We start from the raw sequence: 19,670 nt of genomic DNA on the forward strand, positions 1-19,670 counted from the left end.
AAGTATATTTTGCAATGTGCATGTATTGTATGTGTACTCCATGTCTTCTGCATGCATATTTTCCCAAAATAGTTGCACATCTGAATTAATATACTTTGCTGGAGAAAATGTTTTGCCTGAAAAATACTGTGTCCACTTGGGCAATGAATAGGCTGAGTTCAGGAGCAGAGAGCAGTCCTGCACTAAAGAGATGAATGCCTTCTTGGACACTAAGGTGAATAAGATACTGCTGTGGTTGCCATTTTTCCTTAAGCACTAAAGGATGAGTAGGGGATTTCTGTGGCTAAAAGCACAAGCTAAAGCCAAGGAACAGGCTTTTTTGGTGGTTGATGTACAAAGTCTGTGCATTTTCGTGTGGAGGGAGGCTGACATGCAGAACACACTCATTAGTGGACTAATATAAAGTGTAATGGAGGGGCAGGTGCTCCACAAAGGGAGAAGATCCAAGGTCTTATAATCAAAAGATGCTGAATAGTTTTCTGTGTGCCTAATCTTGTTGATACATATTCCTGGCCATGGTAAGCGTGTGAAATATTTGAAGTACAGGTTCTGTTTCTTTGACCTTAAGTGTGAATACAAATAAGGCAGTCACAGTCCGTGTAGTTTAGATTAGAAATGGTAAAAGTTTAAATAACAGGTTTTTTTCTCAAGAAGAGAATGATGATCTTAATGATCCCAGAATCATAGACACACAATCCCAGAAAGATTTGAGTTGGAAGAGAGATCATCTAATTCCCCTGTTAACCTGCAGAACCCTCCTGCTATGGGCAGGGAAACCTTTTACTTGACCAGGTTGCTCAAAGCCTCATCCAATCAGTCTTGAACACTTCTATGGATGGGTCATCCACAGCTTCTCTGGGCAGCCTGTTCCAGTGCCTCACCACACTCACAGTAAAGAATTTCTTCCTACTATCCAATCTAAAACAACTGTCTCAATTTGAAGCCATTCCCTCTTATCCTGTGACTATGTGCCCTTATGGAAAGCCCCTCTTCACCTCTCTTGTAGGCTCCCTTTAGGTATTGGAAAGTGCTTTAAGGTCTCCCTGGAGCCTTCTCTTCTCCAAGCTGAACAGCCCCAATTCTGTCAGCCTGTCTTCACAGGAGAAGTGCTCCTTCCCGCTGATCAGTTTGGTGACCTCCTCTGGGCTTGCTCCAGCTGGTCCATATCCTCCTTTTGTTGGGAGCCCTAGAGCTGGACACAGTATTCTGGTGGGTGGGGGGTCTCAAGAATGGAGTAGAGGAGGAGAATCACTTCCCTTGACCTGCTGATCACACTTGATGCAGCCCAGGATGTTGTTGCCTTTTTGTGCTGGAATTGCACATTGCCGAGTCATGTAGGGTTTCTCATCAACCAGTCCTTCTCCTCAGGGCTGCTCTCAATCCATTCTTCACCCAGCCTGAATTTGTGCTTATACTGGCAACTACAGAATATAAATGAATGAGAATGGAGATAGATTGCTGAGGAGATTGGCCATATATTCTGAGTTAAGTCACTGAGAGTATCAGCCAAAATTTCACCTCCCCAGCAGGAACAGATAGCAATACTGGATAGCAATCTAGCAACCTTTAGGTGCTGCTTCAGTAGCACAGATTGGAAATTAGAATTACCACGCAGTCTTTCAATTTTCCCTGGACATCAGCACTATGGCTATGCAGCCCTGATCCTGGAGTCCAGTGTCTCATGATTGCTGAATTCAGTTTCCATCTTCATGCTGATGGACAGTTGTCCCTTTTACAAACCAGGCTTGCACTTCAGTGGTAACAGGTATTTGAAAGACTGAGGGAAACAAACATGCACCTCTCTGCACCGATGTTTCCTGCATGTTTCCTGTGAGCTGGCAGTCTAGGAAACTTGGTACTGCTATTTCCATGATGATTGAATTCCTGATGAATTGAAGGCTGCCAATCACCAGAAAAGATAACTTCAATGAAAAATAGTATCAATGGAATCTTCAAACACAACTGAAATGCTCGATGTTTCATTCTAGAAGTTTCCCACACACTGTGGTTTGCTTGTCTATGTTCGTTTGTGCAGTCTACTCTTGCACTTAATGTTTGTTGATATAAGTTTATGAAGAAGATGAATAAATAAATAAAGCTGTTAGAAGTGGTAGCAGAAAGTTAATGGGGGAAGCATCAAGAATTTTATCTGAAGGGCTCAATTCTGTTCTCCATTCTGCAGAGTAGTTTCCTAGGGGCTGGAGGATTTGGATGTGAGTATCCTGCCCACTTAATAAAACTACTTCAATATTTATATTGTCCTAGGTCAGGTAAGCCATCTTCCCACACTGAGATCTGAGGCACTGTGTTTTGTTACTTGTGTTATTGCAGTGTCAAGGAAGCATAGGTATAGATCATGACAGAGACTGGATAGGCACTGAGCAGAGAATTTCTCAAGATTTATAACATCTGTAAACTTAGGTGCTTTTAGGGCAAGGCTTCATTTTCACAAATTGAAGTGGATCCATGAGTACTAGAATCTTCCAATTTTTTTTCTGGGTTTTTATTTCTTTTATACAGCAATTTACGCCTTGGCAGAAGACAAAAAATACATAAACTATGCTTCTACCTGTAACATTCTAGGACAACTGCCTTATCTCAAAGCACAGTATGCTAGCTTTTCCAAGACTGTTATATGACCAGGTGGAGAGACTATTTTTCCTTCATCTCTGACTGCAGAGATACAGATTCATCTAGGAGCACAGTTGCTTCTGGAGAAATCAGCCCCTCCCCTTAATGTATCCTTAATTTTTTTTAAGCAAACCTAGCTTTTCCTTTTGTTGTTCCCCTGGCCTGGGGACTGTCAGAGGCTGAAGACTGAGACCTGATGAGGCTGTGCTGGGAAGTGACTCGGCTCCAGCTTTCCTGTCCTCCAGGGTGGTCACCAGGGAACAGCCTGAGCCCTGTATCAGCACCTCTGAGGCTACTAAGATGGCACTAAATGAGAAAAGCAGTCGGTGAAAATAACTGCGTTCCTCTGTGTGCAACAGAAAAGTGCTCAAGATATACCAGACTTGGCTGATTTCATATGTTCATGCACTGGAATCACTGAATGTAAAATATTTGCTATTTAAATCTATGCATCCATATAAAGTCAAGCTATCCATCTTTTCAAAAATAAAAAGGGAAAGTCATATAGACTATACTACCAGCATCTGAGTAACTTGTAAATTTGTGTGTGGTGTAAAAATACATTGTGAAAGTAACACAACTGATATATATTTCTCTCGGAAAAGAAATCTTTCCAAAGTGTGGAAACAGAGCAGTCACTGTGGCTTAACACTAGTGTGCTGTGAAGAATGAATTATTTTAGCTTAGTGACTGACTTAAAAGATGAGTGGTAAGGAATGACTTAAACTGAGATAAAAATGCATTTTAAATTTTGATGTGAGAAAAGGAAACATGCAGTCCTAATTGGTTAATTTCTCAGTTTCAATATCAACAAGCTATTTGCAAATCTGCCTCTCAGAGTATCTAAAAAACAACTTGCTCAGCTTCACAGCACTGTGCTAATCATTCTGTTCCTGTGATGTTTAAATCTGCTTCTGTGGATGCTCATGCTGTAACTTTAAAACCTCTACTGTTTTTCTGCCAGCATGTTCTCTGCAGCTCAGAAGGATGGCATGTCAGAAGTGAGCATGGATCTGCAGATTGTTGTGTGTGTGCAGTCTCCACTGCTGATCCTTCTGAGAGTATATTTGCAACGATACAAGCTCAGGGTGTTTATTCTGCACAGGGTATATCAAGTAACCTAGGGTGTATTATCTGAATGTCTTAAAAAAATTATTAACGTCAGTTTCAAATTGCAAAATGCGTTGTGCAGAGAATAATCACTTTGTTGTTCCAGTGTGCAGTATATGGGATAAATCCTGCAGCCTTTTGTGCTGATCTCCATTCCTGCTCTTGCTAGGATGTTTCCTGTGGTATTGTCTTGCTTGTTTTATGAGTGTGCTGTGATAAACTGTGCTTCTCTGTGTTCTGTTTATTGACTATTCTTCTGCTAGGCTTTGTGTGAGTCTTTGTGAAATAAGGCATTTTGTGTATGTCATAGTGCAGGCAGCAATGGGAGCATAGCAGGCATGGATGGAGACCCAACTGCACATTGGTGAATTGTGAACACTGTGAATGGGATGAGATGTTAAGAACATCTATCACTTATAGGTGGTAGATTAAGCCAAGAGTGAAAGGCAGGAACCCTTCTGCATTTTCCATTCAGGTAGTTAATAATCTCATAAGATGCACTGTTTGAATGATCCGAGTTTTGGAACTCATACCTCTCTCTCTCTCTCTTCATAGTCCACCAAGTTTGAAAGAAATTTAAGGCTGAGTATGTATTTTCAAACAGTTAAGGAAATTTGCCAGAAGCAGAAGAGAGCTTTTATTCCCAGTGGTACACTGTAATAACCAGAGACAAATCAAAGTGGAGAAAATAAGAGGTTTTTTCCCCCAGGCTTTGCAGGGCCAGTGGGAAGCAACACATGCCAGAACACGGGTTTATGGCTGACAGGTCTCATGGGGAGCAGGGGCAGCCTGACAGGCAGGCGAGTGAGAGAAACTCTTCATTTACAGATGCAGCCAAACCTAAGCAACTGTGCCAAGGGGAGCTACCTTCATTAGGAACATCAGAAATGGAAGCTCTTAAAAAAGGCATTGGGCCTTCTTTTTTTTCTTTTTTTTTTTTTCCACTGGGAAGTGACCTTGCAACCAGCTTTCAGAATACTCTGAGCAACAAGCTTCTTTGAGAAGGGAGGAATTATGCCCTCTGTGGAAGCAATTTGATATATTTGGTGAGGAGAAGCACGATGAGACCAGATGCCCTTTTAGTGGTTTTGGATACTTTAGGGAAAATACAAAAGTGGATCCAGCTCAAAGCTCTTGTTGCCTCAGGTACCAGAACAGTAATATTCATTAGTGAATTTTTATTGCCAGGCATGAATAAATTACTAGATATCTGGTGCCTGCAGACAGACAAAGGAAAAGATGTATGGCAAAGCTTGGATTTAAGACAAGTTTTTCATCTCTAAAAAAATATCCCTATTTGTCTGAGGTGTAGGTTCTTACATCCTTGATAGTTCAAATGCAATCATACCCTGGATCAATGCAATCTTGTCTCAAGCAGGAAGCTGTGATAAATCTGTTAAAATCTCATTCTCTCAGATGGCTCTGTGCCAACAAAGGTGATAATGAATGTTTAGGTATGAACTCAGTTGGGGTTTTTTGGCAACAAACTATATAGAGGTTCAAGTGGAGTATTTATTGATTTACTGTAATATTGCTCTAAGTTGGTTGCGCTTTCATCTAAGCATTTCATATATTTAGTGTTAGATCTATTTCTATATGAAGAAGGGACAGCCAAAAAAACAGTGGAATCAAGGCAAAATTGCCATTTTTTATACTGTAGCCAACTAAATAAATCTTCCTCTTTTCCCCAATTATATCTGTTCATGTTTCTGTGGGCTCGTTCAGTTCACTCACACAAGTTGATGCCTTAAAATCTCTATTATACAACATTTTAGTATAGCTCTTTTAATATAACACTTTTAGTTCATGCACCTTTGTATGAGATTTCTGAAAATGTTTAATGTTCCTTGTCAAGAATTGCAACAGACAAAGATTTTAGCAAGGTGAAAAAACACCTTATTGGTAGAAATATACTTAGAATAAGACATAACATGGTCACACCACTTGATATGGCCAGTCAAAAGTACTCAGAGGCCTTGAAGCCATTCCAAGAAGGACAAAGATGATGAGGATAATGAGGGCTGGGAGAAAAGGGTGGTTGTTTTGGGACTACCAGCTCAAATTTGGAAGGTGTGGCGAAGGCAGTCTGATGGAAGGGACAGTTTTGGGCATAGGTGAAAACAATGAGGTAATGCTCTAATATTGTAATTAGATGGTATTCTAATAATTGTAAAGGCCTATACTGTCAGTGTGTGCAATATATTTTGTGCACCAAAGTCACCACAATTAAACAGCTGCTTTTTGCCTTTCTATACTGAAAATTGTCCAGAGAACTGTTTCTCTGATTTTAGGCAACAAAGTGGTTTCTAAGAGTGCTGCTGACAAGGCTAATGCACGGTTCAGTGTTGCAGTGTTGATCTCTGAACCATGCTGCAGCATTGCAGTTGTCATAGAGACACAGATTTTTGAGACCAAAGGAACAGTTCTGATAATCTGCTCAGACCTGTTGCAAAACATAGTAGCTTGCCAATAAGTAAATAACTTTGCCAAATTGGAGCACAGCCTGAGCCTCCCTCCCCTGTAACAGTGGAACACATTTCATTGAAGTTTGGGAGATGCTGTAAGTAAAACCCTAAATGGGGACTGAATTTATTGTCAGTGATGCTGTCAGCACACCATTTTTTTCTGACTGAAAGCCAAGTACAAGCTTAGTCCATAATGTCACGTTGTGACTGTGATACTGATGACTTCAGAGGGACAAAGAGTATTAGAGAAATAACAGTATTCTGTCTTATCTTGTAGGTAGTGTGATGAGGTCAGCACTGGTATTTGTAATGAGGCACTGTAGAGTGGGGCAGGTGCAGCCAGAACTCTTGACAGAGAAGCTCAGGGTGATACAGTTGTAGCACTTCTATGCTACTGAACCTGGTTGGTTGCCTTCTCCTTCTGTCTCCTCCTTTATCAACTGAGATATGTGTCTGCATCTCACCTATGCCAGTCCAGAGACTGTCGCAGCTGCTGCCAGGGACAGTGGACTTGTGCCAAGGCACTGGGATCTGAACTGCCATAGCAATTGCAACCCTTGCCAGAGGCTACCTGGTACAGCAGAACGAACAGCTGGGGGATTTAACATCTTAAATTGCCAAGCTGACATCCATCAGAGCTCATGTGAGAGTGCCAAGCAGTCTGAGCAACCTCCAGCCAAGTATTAAGTCTCCTCTACCCCAGTATATGCTAATCTGTGAGAAACGGATTGTTACAGATCCCAGCACTGCTGATGAAGCAGTTCCAAAGTCCCTTGATTTTGTACACAGAAGTTTCCAGTGGCCATCACGATCTTAAACACTGGAACAGGTGTAAAATGTCTGATATGGTCTCCCGATCTGCTGCTGCAGGATTTGGAATAAGGTGAACTGCTTGAGTAAAGCTGTGAAAAATTTGTGTGAAGGAACATGTGCCGCCAAAATGCTCTCCTCCTAAATGTATATATTTCTCTGGTTGTTGGCTGTGCATACATAGATTCTACAGTCCTGTAAGACAGCTTCAGGAAAGCTGGAAATGCACTTTTATAATCTGCTGGCTCAATATAGGCATGCATTATCCATGTCTTTTCTGTACTTCTGGGGAGGTTTGACAATGCGGCAGCATTTGATTCCTTGTGCTCTTTTCCATTCCTGTGTCACAAAGGTTTTGGTGGGCTTTGTTTTTTTGTTTGGTTTTTTTTTGTTTGTTTGGTTTTTTTGGTTTTTTTTTTTTGCTATTTGCAGTGCCTGGAATTACTCACTGGTAAGTATTATTAAGGAACAATTCTTAGCACTTTAGATTTTCAGGGATTGTCTTTGGCTAATTTCCACAGTATCCTTGTGAGGTGAAATGACTCACTGCCTTTCTGCTCGCAAGCAGTGTGATATTCATTTATTCTTTGAGCAATTTAACTTTGGGACTTCCTGGTTCCTCTGGAACATGCTCCTTCTGCAGTAGGAGTAAGTCTCCTTTAAAACATATGGAAGCTCAAAAGAGGGCCAGGCTGTGTGTGCTTCAGCATTGATGTTCTCTAGCACTGCTGCAGAGCTGCAGAGCCATTGTGGATGCACTGGAGAGCGCTCAGCTTTTGCAGAGGAAAGTGTGTCTCCAGCTTGCTTGTTTTAGAGGTGGGGAAGCACCCTGGGACAGAAAAAGAACTTAATCAGAAGCCACCTGTGTGCCATCCTTTAGGAACAAAGGAAATCCTGCAGCTCTTACAGTACAATGGTACAGCTCTGGAAGCTGGTGCCACATGGATTAAACCATGTAACTGTACACAGTATAAAAATCAACAGAACTACTTTCCAGTGCTTTGAAAATGGTTTGGCAGTGCACATACTGCACAGTATCTGTCTGGTGGTGAGAAATGTGGCTTGCTACTACACAGCCTGTTCCAGAATTGCTTAGTGATTACAGCACCGTCTTCCCTGGCCCTTTTATTTAAGGAGCAGTTCTGCCCTGGGGTTTATTTAATTCCCATCTATCCCAAAACTGAGGTGGATAAGCCTTTATATCAAAGGAATATTTTTTTAACCAAAAAAAGTTAGCAGTTTTATTTTCATCCTACCTCTGTGAACATTTGTATATTGGCACAATAGAAAGATTAACAGCTGAAGGGTGATGCAGGAGCTGGAAGGGGAGCTTGAGGGTGGGAATCTTATAAACCAGTTCTATCATGAAAGGAAATGCCACATGTATCAGATATGTGGCATGAGCAGAGAAGCAGTGGCCATGGTTATCACCTCTTTATTCACCCTCTTCATTCTGCCTCCTCATAAATTTCAAGGGGATTAGTGGGTACTACTAAGTGCAGAGTACTCTGGACAACTGGCTTACTTGTACTCAAATGCCTATGAATGAAGCAGGCAGTCTGCCCTTCAGAATTCTGTTCTTCCACCTATCTCTGATTGTGTTAGCATTTTAATTGCTTGTTCTATCTGATGCTAATTTTGATTCATGATGAGGTCTCAGTGATAGTAATAAGTCCATTCTCACTGAACATTTAACCCTACAAAGCTTCATTTATATGAAAGCTTGTGAATAAAGAGGTATAAACCAGCCAAGTGTCAGTCTGATTTTATTATTCACGCTTCTGGCTGATAAACGCTTATGTACTTTGATCGACTGCAGCCATGACTGAGCTGGAGACATCAAATCAACTACCAGCAAATAAATTCATGTATGAATTCAGTATGAAGGCACCTTCAGTATCATCACCCATTTTGATTGCTGTGGTATTGTATATATAGCCATTTTCTCTGCTGATCAGAAGAAAAGTTCCTGAGGAGATGTGTTATTATACACTTTAGTTTGAAAATCAAGATATGACACATTCTCCAGATTGCACACCTTACTAGTTTTAAGCAGGAAAATGAACTAAGCAGCAGCAACATCAAGAAAACAGTTGTGTGACAAAAAAGGCAGAGGACTGCAAAGCCCAAGCATGGGATGACAACCATGTATCTTAATAAGCAACTTCTTAGGTCCTGTAAAGTGGTGGATTATGACACTCAGACAGGGTTTTGAACTTTCAGAAAGTGACTGGGGAGATCAGTAGAGTGATGGGCAGCACTGGAAATGGAAGCTACAATTGCCTAATGCATCTGCTTTTTGGGAAGGGCATGAAAATGGTTGTATATGTGTTCATACACAGGGGTGTGGGTTTGTGGTGCTTCAGCTCAGGGCAATGGTGGCACGGACAGGCTAACTGAGAGCAGATGTACAAGAAAAGTTAATGCCTGTTGATCTAACACAAGTATTCATTACATGGACATTGACTTGGCCCACCTGGTCATGCTAAGGTGTCTGTTGAAGGGGATTAATATAGTGCATAAACAGTATGGCCCTCCTGACACTTCCCTGTATGAGTTGAAGGGTGAACAAAGAACAAGCTACTGTGGAGACTCTGGACAGCTGCTACTAAGGTGCTTCATGGGGAACCTTGACAAAACTGTGTACCGCCTTGTCTTTCTGAGATACCTGTGTGCAATGCAAAAACACTAGGATCTTAAAACCCCAAATCCCAGAGACATCTCTAAAGAAATAAATACGGAGGTACTGTTCAGATGAGGCTTTCTCTTAAAAACAATTTTCATTAAGCTGACTGTGAACTTTTACTTGATTAAAATATTTTGTTGATGGAATAAAAGGTTTGTTGTTTTTAACCTAGCAGAAAATTTCTTAAATTAATATAAAAAGACTTTCCATGAAAAGAAGGAAAAGCAAATAATTCTTGGGAGAGCATTTCAAGTTTCTTACTATACAATATAAAATCTAAACTAAAAGCTGCTCCTCCACTGACTTATATTAAGACTGATACTGATTACGCACTCACAAAAAAAAGAAAACACTTCAGTATGGAGAGTAATTTTGAAGGTATTTGGTCATTCCAATGCTTTAAATAAGACTTTTTTTCCTGATAGCATTAAATAGAAATTATAAATTAGAATAAACATTGGCCTGAGAACCCATCTTGTGCTGGGCTCTTGTGAGCCCATCAGTGCCCTAGACAGACTGTATGCTTTTTTTCAGTGCTTGACAACTGCCACCTCAGATATGTTGAGATATATTACATTTATATACACACAATTGATTAAACCTCTTTTCAGACCACAGCAAAATCTTGTATCATGAATTTCTGCAGAATGAAAACTGTATTTACTGGACTTCTCAGAAATTTTGTTTCCTTGAATGGGATGTGCTACAACCACTAAAAGGATTGTTAATTACATAAATACTAGGAAATTATTTTGGTTAAACATGAATGTTTGTTTCTCTGTGTCTTTAAAACTTCAAATGATCCATCAAAGCAGAGGTTCAAATGTTAAAATTGTTCTTTCTCTGCAGTAAATGGAAACAAAATGCTATATTTGGGGAAATCTTTTTAGAACCTCATACTTTAGATGGAAGAATTATTAAAAAAGAAAAAGATTGCTTAACTCAATGCAACAGTTGCATTGAGAAAAATGGGAATTCTATGGAAACTGCAGCATTATTTTGCCTTGGACTTCAAGTAGTCTCAACCAGTTTGTTTGACAGACTCCTCTGGGGTCAGTGGCAGCAGCTGTTTTGACCAATGACAGAATAAAGATTCTTTTCAATAACCTTTGCAGGAATTCTCTACAAGTGTGCACCATAAGAGATATAGAGACTATATGACTATTTGACTATATGAAAAACATTTGTAAGTGCACGCCTTGTTCCTGTGCTCATGGAAGACAATGACAAAACTCCCATTAATCTTAGTGCTGAAGGATCAAACTGATCCCTTTTATGATCTCCAAGTGATTTGGTGAGAGCAATGGATCAATCCTGCCACCACCATGTGGGACAGATGCTAGTCTTGATGTTAGAGATGAATGCACTAAGGTGAAGTAATTAATTGAGGTTCTGCAGTGATTATGCACCAAAGATGGACAGTGCTTAGTTGCTCTCCTCTGAGCTAATCATTAAGAAATACACTCCTCCCTTGCTTGACAAGAGATTTTGAAAGACATCTTACAAGCTTGGATCAACGAATATTGCAAATGAAACATATTTTGGCTTATGTATTATAGAAATTCATTGGTTATGTTCAGTGTGCAAGCTCACGGGACACTCAGTATTTGAACAACTTGTTCTTGTTTTGCCTGGCCTGTCAATGTCTTTCAGTCCACAGCTGTCATTTGGCCAACCCCCTCCCTTCAGTAACTTACAGCTTTCAATTTCTAGAGTGCAGTTTTGTTCATCCAGAGGATATCTGCGTAGGTCCATCATGCAAGCAGCTGTTGTTGTGATCCTGTAAGAGGAGGGTGAAAAAAAAAAGAGACTTGAAACCACATTTTACCTGTTTGAGAAGGCAAGATTTTCCATTGTGGTTTTTCTCTTGTTTAAATACACAATGGTTCGGCACATGGATTCCTTGCATACAGGCTTTATAGAGCTTGTAAAGCATAATTAAATAATTTATACAGCAGAATATACTAGTTACAGTATAAAGCATCAGAGCATATGCTGAATATTGTAGAGCAGGATTTTGATTAAAAACCTTATCTGCAAAAGTGTACAGTGCTTTGAAGAACTTTCACTGATACTTCTATTCAGACCTCTTATTTTTAATGTTCTTAATTCAGATAACCTCAAATTGTTTTGCAAATTGTTTTATTTATAACTTGTACTGCTGATTACTTTCTTTTTTCATTTTATTGTCACTTACTGCTATTTTAGTTTTGTCTGATGAGTATGTGCATTTTCATCGATGCTGTGGAAATACTGGTAATACCTTATTCATTATTTTTCTGGTTTCATAATCAGTTTATCATTAACTATGGTAATTGAACATCACCTCTTAAAAATGGCATGAAGCAATCAAACACTTGTGAAATATAACATTGTTTGGTGGCTACTTCATGAACGTTGAGAATAACTATGGTTGCAGGCTGGATATTTCAAATTCTTGCTTTTCTAGAGGGTGTGTGAATAGATATTTGGTCCCTAAAGGTATTCTCCATAGCCTAAGCCTTTTTGCAAAGTAGTTCCTCTCCCTTTGTTAGATCATATACTTGTTGATAAGCCTGTGACATGTGAGAGGAAGGTTAAGTGACTTCGTGAGAGTAGAGGACAAATTTTAGCTTCTTTTAAAGGTACCTTCAAGAAAGACAATCATATTGGTGTCTTCAGACTCACAAAACTGAGTTATCATCTGCATTTGCCATTTTTTCTGTGATTGATAGGTTCTTAAGTGCTTGTAAAAGTTTTGAAGTTGTTAATAGGCAAACTTGGCTTGTAATTTTATTAGTCTCTTCCTCTCTCCAATGATTTCTACTAGAGAAAGGCAGATAACCTCTTTTCTTGATGTGGATTTGGTCTTGTTGTTCCAGTTCCATATTAATTAATACCACAGGAACACATCTTGAGATTTTACTTTTGATGTGCTGAAAGTCAAGCACACTTAAACGCTGTATTGGGGTGATAATCCTTGCTGTCACCAAACTGACAGAATTTAAAGTCACAAAAAGTGCCACATGCCTTATTACTGTGACATGCTTCAAAATAGTCTAAATCTACAAAATTCATCTGTCAAGTATAAGGACCACCTAGCAATGGCTGTAATGAGAACCAGTCCATGAAACTATCCTGGAATATGTGTAAAGCACCATGAAAATAGTATATTTATACTTTTTCTCAGGCTAATTTTTGTCTCAATAAATTGAAATGCATGTATCTTAGCAGGTTTTGCATTTGTCATAAAAAAGGTCAAGGGCTTCAGCCATGGTAGGACCTCACTTAGCTTAGCCATGAACCAACTATACCTTACTGACAGGCATTAAGAAGACATGCAGCACTAATTTGTCAGACGCCTGCTTAATAATGCTTAAGATCATACCAAACAATATACTAACATTAGTCACAGCTAAATGCTTTTTTAATGAAGGTTTCATAGGGTAAAGTTTTTTCCTAATTAATAAATTGGCTTCTATGTTAATTTAGTTCACTTATATCAACCAGATTTATTTATGCGCAAAAGCTGACACAGTGTTTTCTAAAACACTGCAGTGGTGCAACATCCCCCCGCCCATCCTCAGGCTGCTCTATGATCTCAGGAATTCCTGTTAGGCTTTGGCTTTTGAGTAATGAGTTGAGTGGTGAAGTGTACCTTGGCCATGCCAAAAACTCTTGCATGGCTAAGGTGGGGGTGGCACTGTCTGTACTAGGGATTTCTGTTGCCTGACCAAGGAGGGGAATGAGAGATAATCAGTCATCCCCTGACAATCTTGGAACACTATTTACCTGAGTTGTAGCCCAAGTGAAATAGTACCATTGTTACTGAACTTTTTAAAAACTCCAGTAATTACCAGCTTGGATTACAGCCAGGATAGAAACTGCCTAATGACCAAAGCCAAGCATTTTGTGACCCTGTAAGCCCTTTGAGCTCTCCTAGAGTGCAGTGGGATGCACGAGCACCTCTCTCTCTGAGAGGGATATCTTTCAGAGCTCACCAGCTCTCAAATTTGAGATACTAGCAGGGCCATCATGAAAAAGTGATGGCGAGACCTGGACTGACTCCCTCACCCAAACTCAACTGCCCCCTCAAGGCTCAAGTCTTACTCATTGAGAAATGATAAGGCATTTGACCTTAACATTTCACTGAAGTTGTGGCTTCCAGCATCAGAAGAAAGGATTATGCTTCATGTGTAAACCCACAGCTTTGGCAGTAGTGCAGTGCCCTGGGCAGGTGGGATGATAAGCAGCATTCACCCCAGGATTTATCAGGCAGACACTGACAAATATCATGGCTGTGTGAATGGGAAAAGGCAGGAGGGAGCTGCTGGAGGCTCCTCCTTGAAGGGAGGACACAATATGGTCCCTCCTAAAACTGGAGTTGCTTAAATTTTATTGGGAATCTTAGGCTTCCTTGAAAATAGCTACTTGTAATTGCAGTAGTTCTTCAGCATCCAGTAACATTAATTACCTGTAATTCATAAATCTGCCTTACAAGCATTTCTTTCTCCCTCATGATAGAGCTCAGCTGCGTAATATTATTAATGGCATTATGCTCTGGATAATCACAAACATGTTTAAGGAGATAAACCCAGGTGCAATCGTAGTAATTGTTGTCTTGATGAAAGAAAATAAATTCTTTTATTATAAATAGATTAAAATCCCAGACCTGCTATTGGTTGTATATCTCAGGGGAGAGAGTAACGGATGGCTTATATATGCACCAGAAGCTTAAAACCATTCAAATGCAGAATACAGGGGTGTAAGGGAGGGAAGGGGATGCAATACTCTGAAGACAGGGCAAAACTGCAATAAATCTGTGTTCAAGAGGATTAGACCTGAAAGTCCCTCAGCACAAGCACTTTGTGGCAATGGAGCAGTATTATGAGCCTCTGTATATATTTAAATGGAGGATTAATCCTACACTTGAAGCAGAACTATTTATATTTCAGAGTAGGATATGTTTTTTTCCAGGCTTTTTATTCTTCAAATATGGTTTAAGTCCTGGTGTTGGGGCTAATGTATTTTGTTTCTACAGTGTCTTTTACCCTCCTGTCCTTAGATTCCTTAGATTCGTTTGGATATAAATGAAAAAAAATGGGATTATGCAAAGAAGATAAGCAATTAGGTAGAGATATATGATTATGCTACTTAATTTCATTCATGTCAGTATTCGGACATTCTGGGATGGAACGAAGTCTGAACTCTCAACAGGGAAAATAAATAATATTTGCATAAAAGCAAAACTAACTGATTTTTTTTTAATTGTGACTTGGAGTTCAAATTATTTGATCCACTGCTTAGCTTTTATTTAAACCATTTCCTCAAAATGATGTCAAAAAGCTAATCCTCAATTCTTGGATAAGAAATAGAAGCAATTTTAAGATGGCAATAGGAACTAAATGTGAAGATGATCAGAGCTAAACAATGCAAATTCTGTTCTGAAATGTTTCCTTCATTTGGAGGACAGGTATCAAATTTTAATATGTTTATTCTTTTTCTGTCAGTCAACAGAGCATAAATTATATATACACGTGAAGTTATGAACTGGGATGGACTAATTTTTTTTCCTTAATAGCTGAATAAAATCTTCAAATCAAATAAAGAATAAACATGCTTCCCCTAACCACTGCAGCGCTGGGGCTCTAGCACATGCTGGAAGTAGACTTTCATATCCCAGGTAAAATGTTGCTTTTATAAAATAAATGTTAATTTAACTTTAGTGGTATCAGGCAACTTAATCCCCTAGCAACTGTTTGATATCAGAACCCAGACTCATACTCCTGGTGTAATTGGCCTAATTTCTCTGGAACTTGGAAAAATTTTGATGTTTAAGATTTAATGTCTTATAGGGAGAGTTATTGAAGAAATAGAGGAAGGCAGAAAAAACCATTGTATTTAATCTGCAGATTTTTTTTTCTGTCCATGCGATGTACATAGTTTACAATTGTCACGCCTGCTGACACTGTAAATTTCCAAGCAAAGCCTGAGTATTTCACCCTGGGAGAAAATGTCATCTCTGAACCTGCAAGCATGCCCAGCTTCTAGGCCTAGAGGAGCCTACTTGCAGCGTGTACATTGGAGCATTAGCATTGATGATTTGGTATTGTGTATTTTATATAACGCAGTGTGTACTTGTGAAACCTGTATTCAGCAGTCTTTGTGTTGCTTCTCTGGTCAAACTATATTAAAAAAAGAAGTTACAGGTATTAGTAAAATTGGAAAGGGCCAATAGGTAGTTAAATAATAATGCTTTCACAGATCTCATTAGAAGTTGAGAGAAAATTTGCAATATTGGGTATGGAGCCAGATGCAGTAAAAGATTTATATACATAGTCTTAGATATGAGTACATTAGCATGTGGAAAACAGTCTTTTTTTTTTTTAATTGGAAAACTATTATGGTTTAGCTAATTTCATCAGTAGGATTGGACCAGTGTCTCTTGGGTGGCAAGATCACTGCTGCAGACCACATACTTTGAGATAACACTCAAGTTTATAAGGAAAGCATTTGTATGGATTTAGGTTAGCAAGTGCTACACACATTTCCTTTTAATCTTGCCCTGAGTAATTACATAGTTGAATAACAACTAAAAAATAAAAAGGACCTTGAAGTTGACAGTGATGTGTAAGAGAAATACACAGCTGAGAACAAGGTCTAGCATGAGAAGGGCCCAACAACCTTTATTATATCAGCTAAAACAATCCGTTTTAATTAACTCACACAAAGATGAGGCCAGGAAAATGTATCAGACTATGGACTTTCTACTGTATTTTATCAATACCCTGAACTGGCCAGTATTTGCTTGACTTGCCTCTCCTTCATCTTTGTTTTTCATTGAGAAAAAAACCCCAAACTAAAAAATCACAAAGTGAAAATGGCTTTTAAATATGGAAATCCTCTCATGTGCCTTTCTGAAAAAGGTGTACAGAAGGGGGAAAGGGACAAAACCAGTGTCACTATAGTGTGCTGAAAACTTGAGAAAACTAGCACTCATGGGATCTCTCAATCACCCTCACAAGGTGGTGGCTACAATGTCCCACACCTGAAATGTTTTTACACCAGTGCACGCAGCAGGAGGAACAAACAAGAGGTGCTTGAAGCCTTGGTCCAGTCCCAGAGAGTTGACATTAATGGCATAAGTGGAACCTGGTGGGATAAGATCTGTGACTGAAGTGCCGTGTTGGAACGCTGCCAGTTCTTCAGGGATAGGCAGGGCAGAAGAGGAGGAGGAGGTGCACTGTATGAAATAGGAGAGTTAAAACATATGGAGCTCACAGCTGGCAATGGCCCAGTTGAGAGCCTTTGGGTAAGAATCAAGGGGCAAAGAAATAATGCAGATGTCATTGTTGAAGTCTGCTACAGACCTCCTGGGCAGGGCAATGATGCTGAGAAATTATTCCTTGAGGAGCTAAGGGCCACTTCCAAGTCAACTGCCTTGTCCTTATGGAGGCCTTCAACTTGCCAGAAATTAACTGGGAGCATCACACAGCTGGCCCAGAAGATTCCTAAAAAACCTGGATGACAACTTTATGGAACAGGTTCTGAAGGAGCCAACTTGTAAAAATGCCCTCCTTGATCTGCTGCTTGTCAACAAAGCAGATGTAGTGAGCAAAGTAGAGATTGGTGAAGGTCTTGGCCACAATGACCATGAGGCGACGGAGTTTAAAATCTCTGTTGACAGGAGGAAAAGTGCCAACAAAACTTCAGCTCTGGACATAAGGAGAGCAGCCTTCAGGCTGCTTAGGGAATTGTAGGGTGATGACCCTGATAAGGCCTGATGGGTTGAAGGAAATGCCTCAGCCCCCCTGGAGAGATGCTCCAAGCAGAGGACAAAAGGCTTACAAACTAAGATTAACAAAAGATGGAGCGTTAAGACATAGCACAGCCTTCTTTTGCTATATCTTCAAGGGCCCACCTCACCTGAGGGCATCACCATCACCCTCCCAATAGATTGACTTAGCCACACAAACCACATGGAAGAAAAAAAAGGTATAAAAAGTGTTTGGAGTTTAAACTCCGGGAGGAGAGGGAAATATGCCAATGTCTCTGTGAGTGTAACTGCTGCAGCTTGTCCGGATCAATGTAGGGGTGAGGAGACCATGTGCTTTCTATTTTTTCTAACTTTACCTTCTTCCTTTCTTGCTTTGATTCTTACTTTATAAGCATTTCTTTTACTAAATGTGTTTTGCTACCTTAATACTAATAACAGTAACTTGCTTCACACTTTACTACTTTATATTGGTTATTGCTTTTTGCTATTCTTACTTTGCAACTACAGTAACTTGCTTACTTTCAAGATGCAGTTTCTTTTCTCAACATGTATGTTGATAAGAAGCAGCTCTGCTCTTCCCTTTTGTTTTGTGTTAGAGAGAGAGTGGTGGGCAAGATATTTTATTGTCCTGTGCTATTGAGAGAGTGTCTGGATAAATGTTTTAGGTGGCTGTGTTTTAGTTAGTAGTTCTTTGTTGCTAGTTTCTGTCTGTTGTGAAAATGGGATACATTGCTGTATTGTAACTTGAGTTTAGAGTGTTTGTCTCTGTAAAATGTATTTTGTGCTGTTTTCTTTTGGGGTCTTTTATTATCAGTTAAATACAATCTTGCAGCTGAACGTTATCACCGGCAAAGCAGAACCCACAATAACTGTCACATATTTGTATTAATAAATGTTATTTCGGGAGCTGTTGTGAGAAAAGTTCTTTTTTAGCTTAAGTGTGGCTTCACATTAGAAGTCAGAATCCCTTCCAGCCTGTGGGCTGTCCATTAGTTGACAGACAATGTTGGAGAACATAAGGGTCTGATTGTCTAGAAGCGTTTATTGCTAATAATTTTCTCCCTGGCTTAAATGTGGCTTCATATTAGAAGTCAGAATCCCTTCCAACCTGTGTGCTGTCAGTTAAAAGACAGTATTGGGTACATAAGGATCTGATTGTCTGGAAGCACTTATGGCTAATAACTTTTAATTAATACAGTTAAGACTAGAAATCTTTGTATTTCTGTCTCCCTCCTCCCTTTCACATGACAGGGAATTAATGATTAAGGTCTCCTGGGAAAATGTTTTTGTGGGTGCTGGGGTCCATCAGTGATGGTCATTTCAAACATCACCTCCTACGGGCACAGGAGCAGGCAATTCCCAAATGCTGGAAGTCAAGTACATGAGGCAGAAGGGCAGCTTGGTTGATCAGGGATCTTCTCTTGGGTGTAAGGCAAAAAAGGAAGGTGTATGCCCAGTGGAAGCAAGATAAAGCGAGATGGGAAGAATTCAGAGAGAGATGTGGCTTGCTGATGTAGGGAGTAAATTTTTGCAGCCAAAGCTCAACTGGAGTTCAAGCTGGACAGAAATGTGTGGGACAATAAAAAGAGTTTCTTCAAATACATTAATGGCAATAAGCAGTATAGAAATATCACTGGCCTGTTACAGGATGAGGATGGTCACTTCACAAACAGGGACAGAGACAAGGGAGAGGTGTTTAACACTTTCTCTGCCTCTGTATTCAACACAGATGACAGACCAATGGGGTCTTAGTGCCTTGAGCTAGAGGACCATGACTCCCAGAAAGACCAACTCTCCATCAACCCTGAAATGATGTGGGATCTGCTGCTCTTGCTGGATCCCTGCAAATCTATGGGGCCTGATGGGATTCATCCCAGAATCCTCAAAGAGCTGCTGATGTCATCGCAAAACCTCTCTCAATGATTTTTGAGCAGTCTTGGAAATATGGAGAGGTCCCAGCTGACTGAAAGCTGGTGAATATTGTCCTTATTTTCAAGAAGGGCAAGAAGGAGGACTCTAGAAACTACAGGCCTGTCATTCTCACTTCAGTGCCTGGTAAAGTTACGGAGAGGATTATTATGGAAGGTATTGAAAAACACCTGAAACACAATGCAGTCATTGGTCACAGTCAGCACAGATTCATGAGAGACAGGTCCTGCTTATCCAACCTGATACCCTTTTATGACAAGGTAACGCATGGAGTGGATCAAGG

At 39.9% G+C, this 19,670-nt stretch overlaps 1 protein-coding gene across 2 annotated transcripts in view; it reads right to left on the minus strand.

Moving 5' to 3' along the window:
* Window positions 1–19,670, minus strand: part of GABRB1 (gamma-aminobutyric acid type A receptor subunit beta1) — a 132,205-nt gene that overhangs the window by 21,322 nt on the left and 91,213 nt on the right. For both annotated transcript variants that reach the window (XR_011697926.1, XM_071556546.1), the window contains exon 5: window positions 11,400–11,482. Coding sequence is in view for 1 of the 2 variants with exons in the window: in XM_071556546.1 (XP_071412647.1) it covers window positions 11,400–11,482 (83 nt within the window). In the remaining variant the exon portion in view is untranslated. The remainder of the gene's footprint in view (window positions 1–11,399; window positions 11,483–19,670) is intronic.

The sequence above is a fragment of the Pithys albifrons genome, chromosome 5, assembly GCF_047495875.1.
Source record: "Pithys albifrons albifrons isolate INPA30051 chromosome 5, PitAlb_v1, whole genome shotgun sequence".
Lineage (NCBI taxonomy): Eukaryota > Metazoa > Chordata > Aves > Passeriformes > Thamnophilidae > Pithys > Pithys albifrons.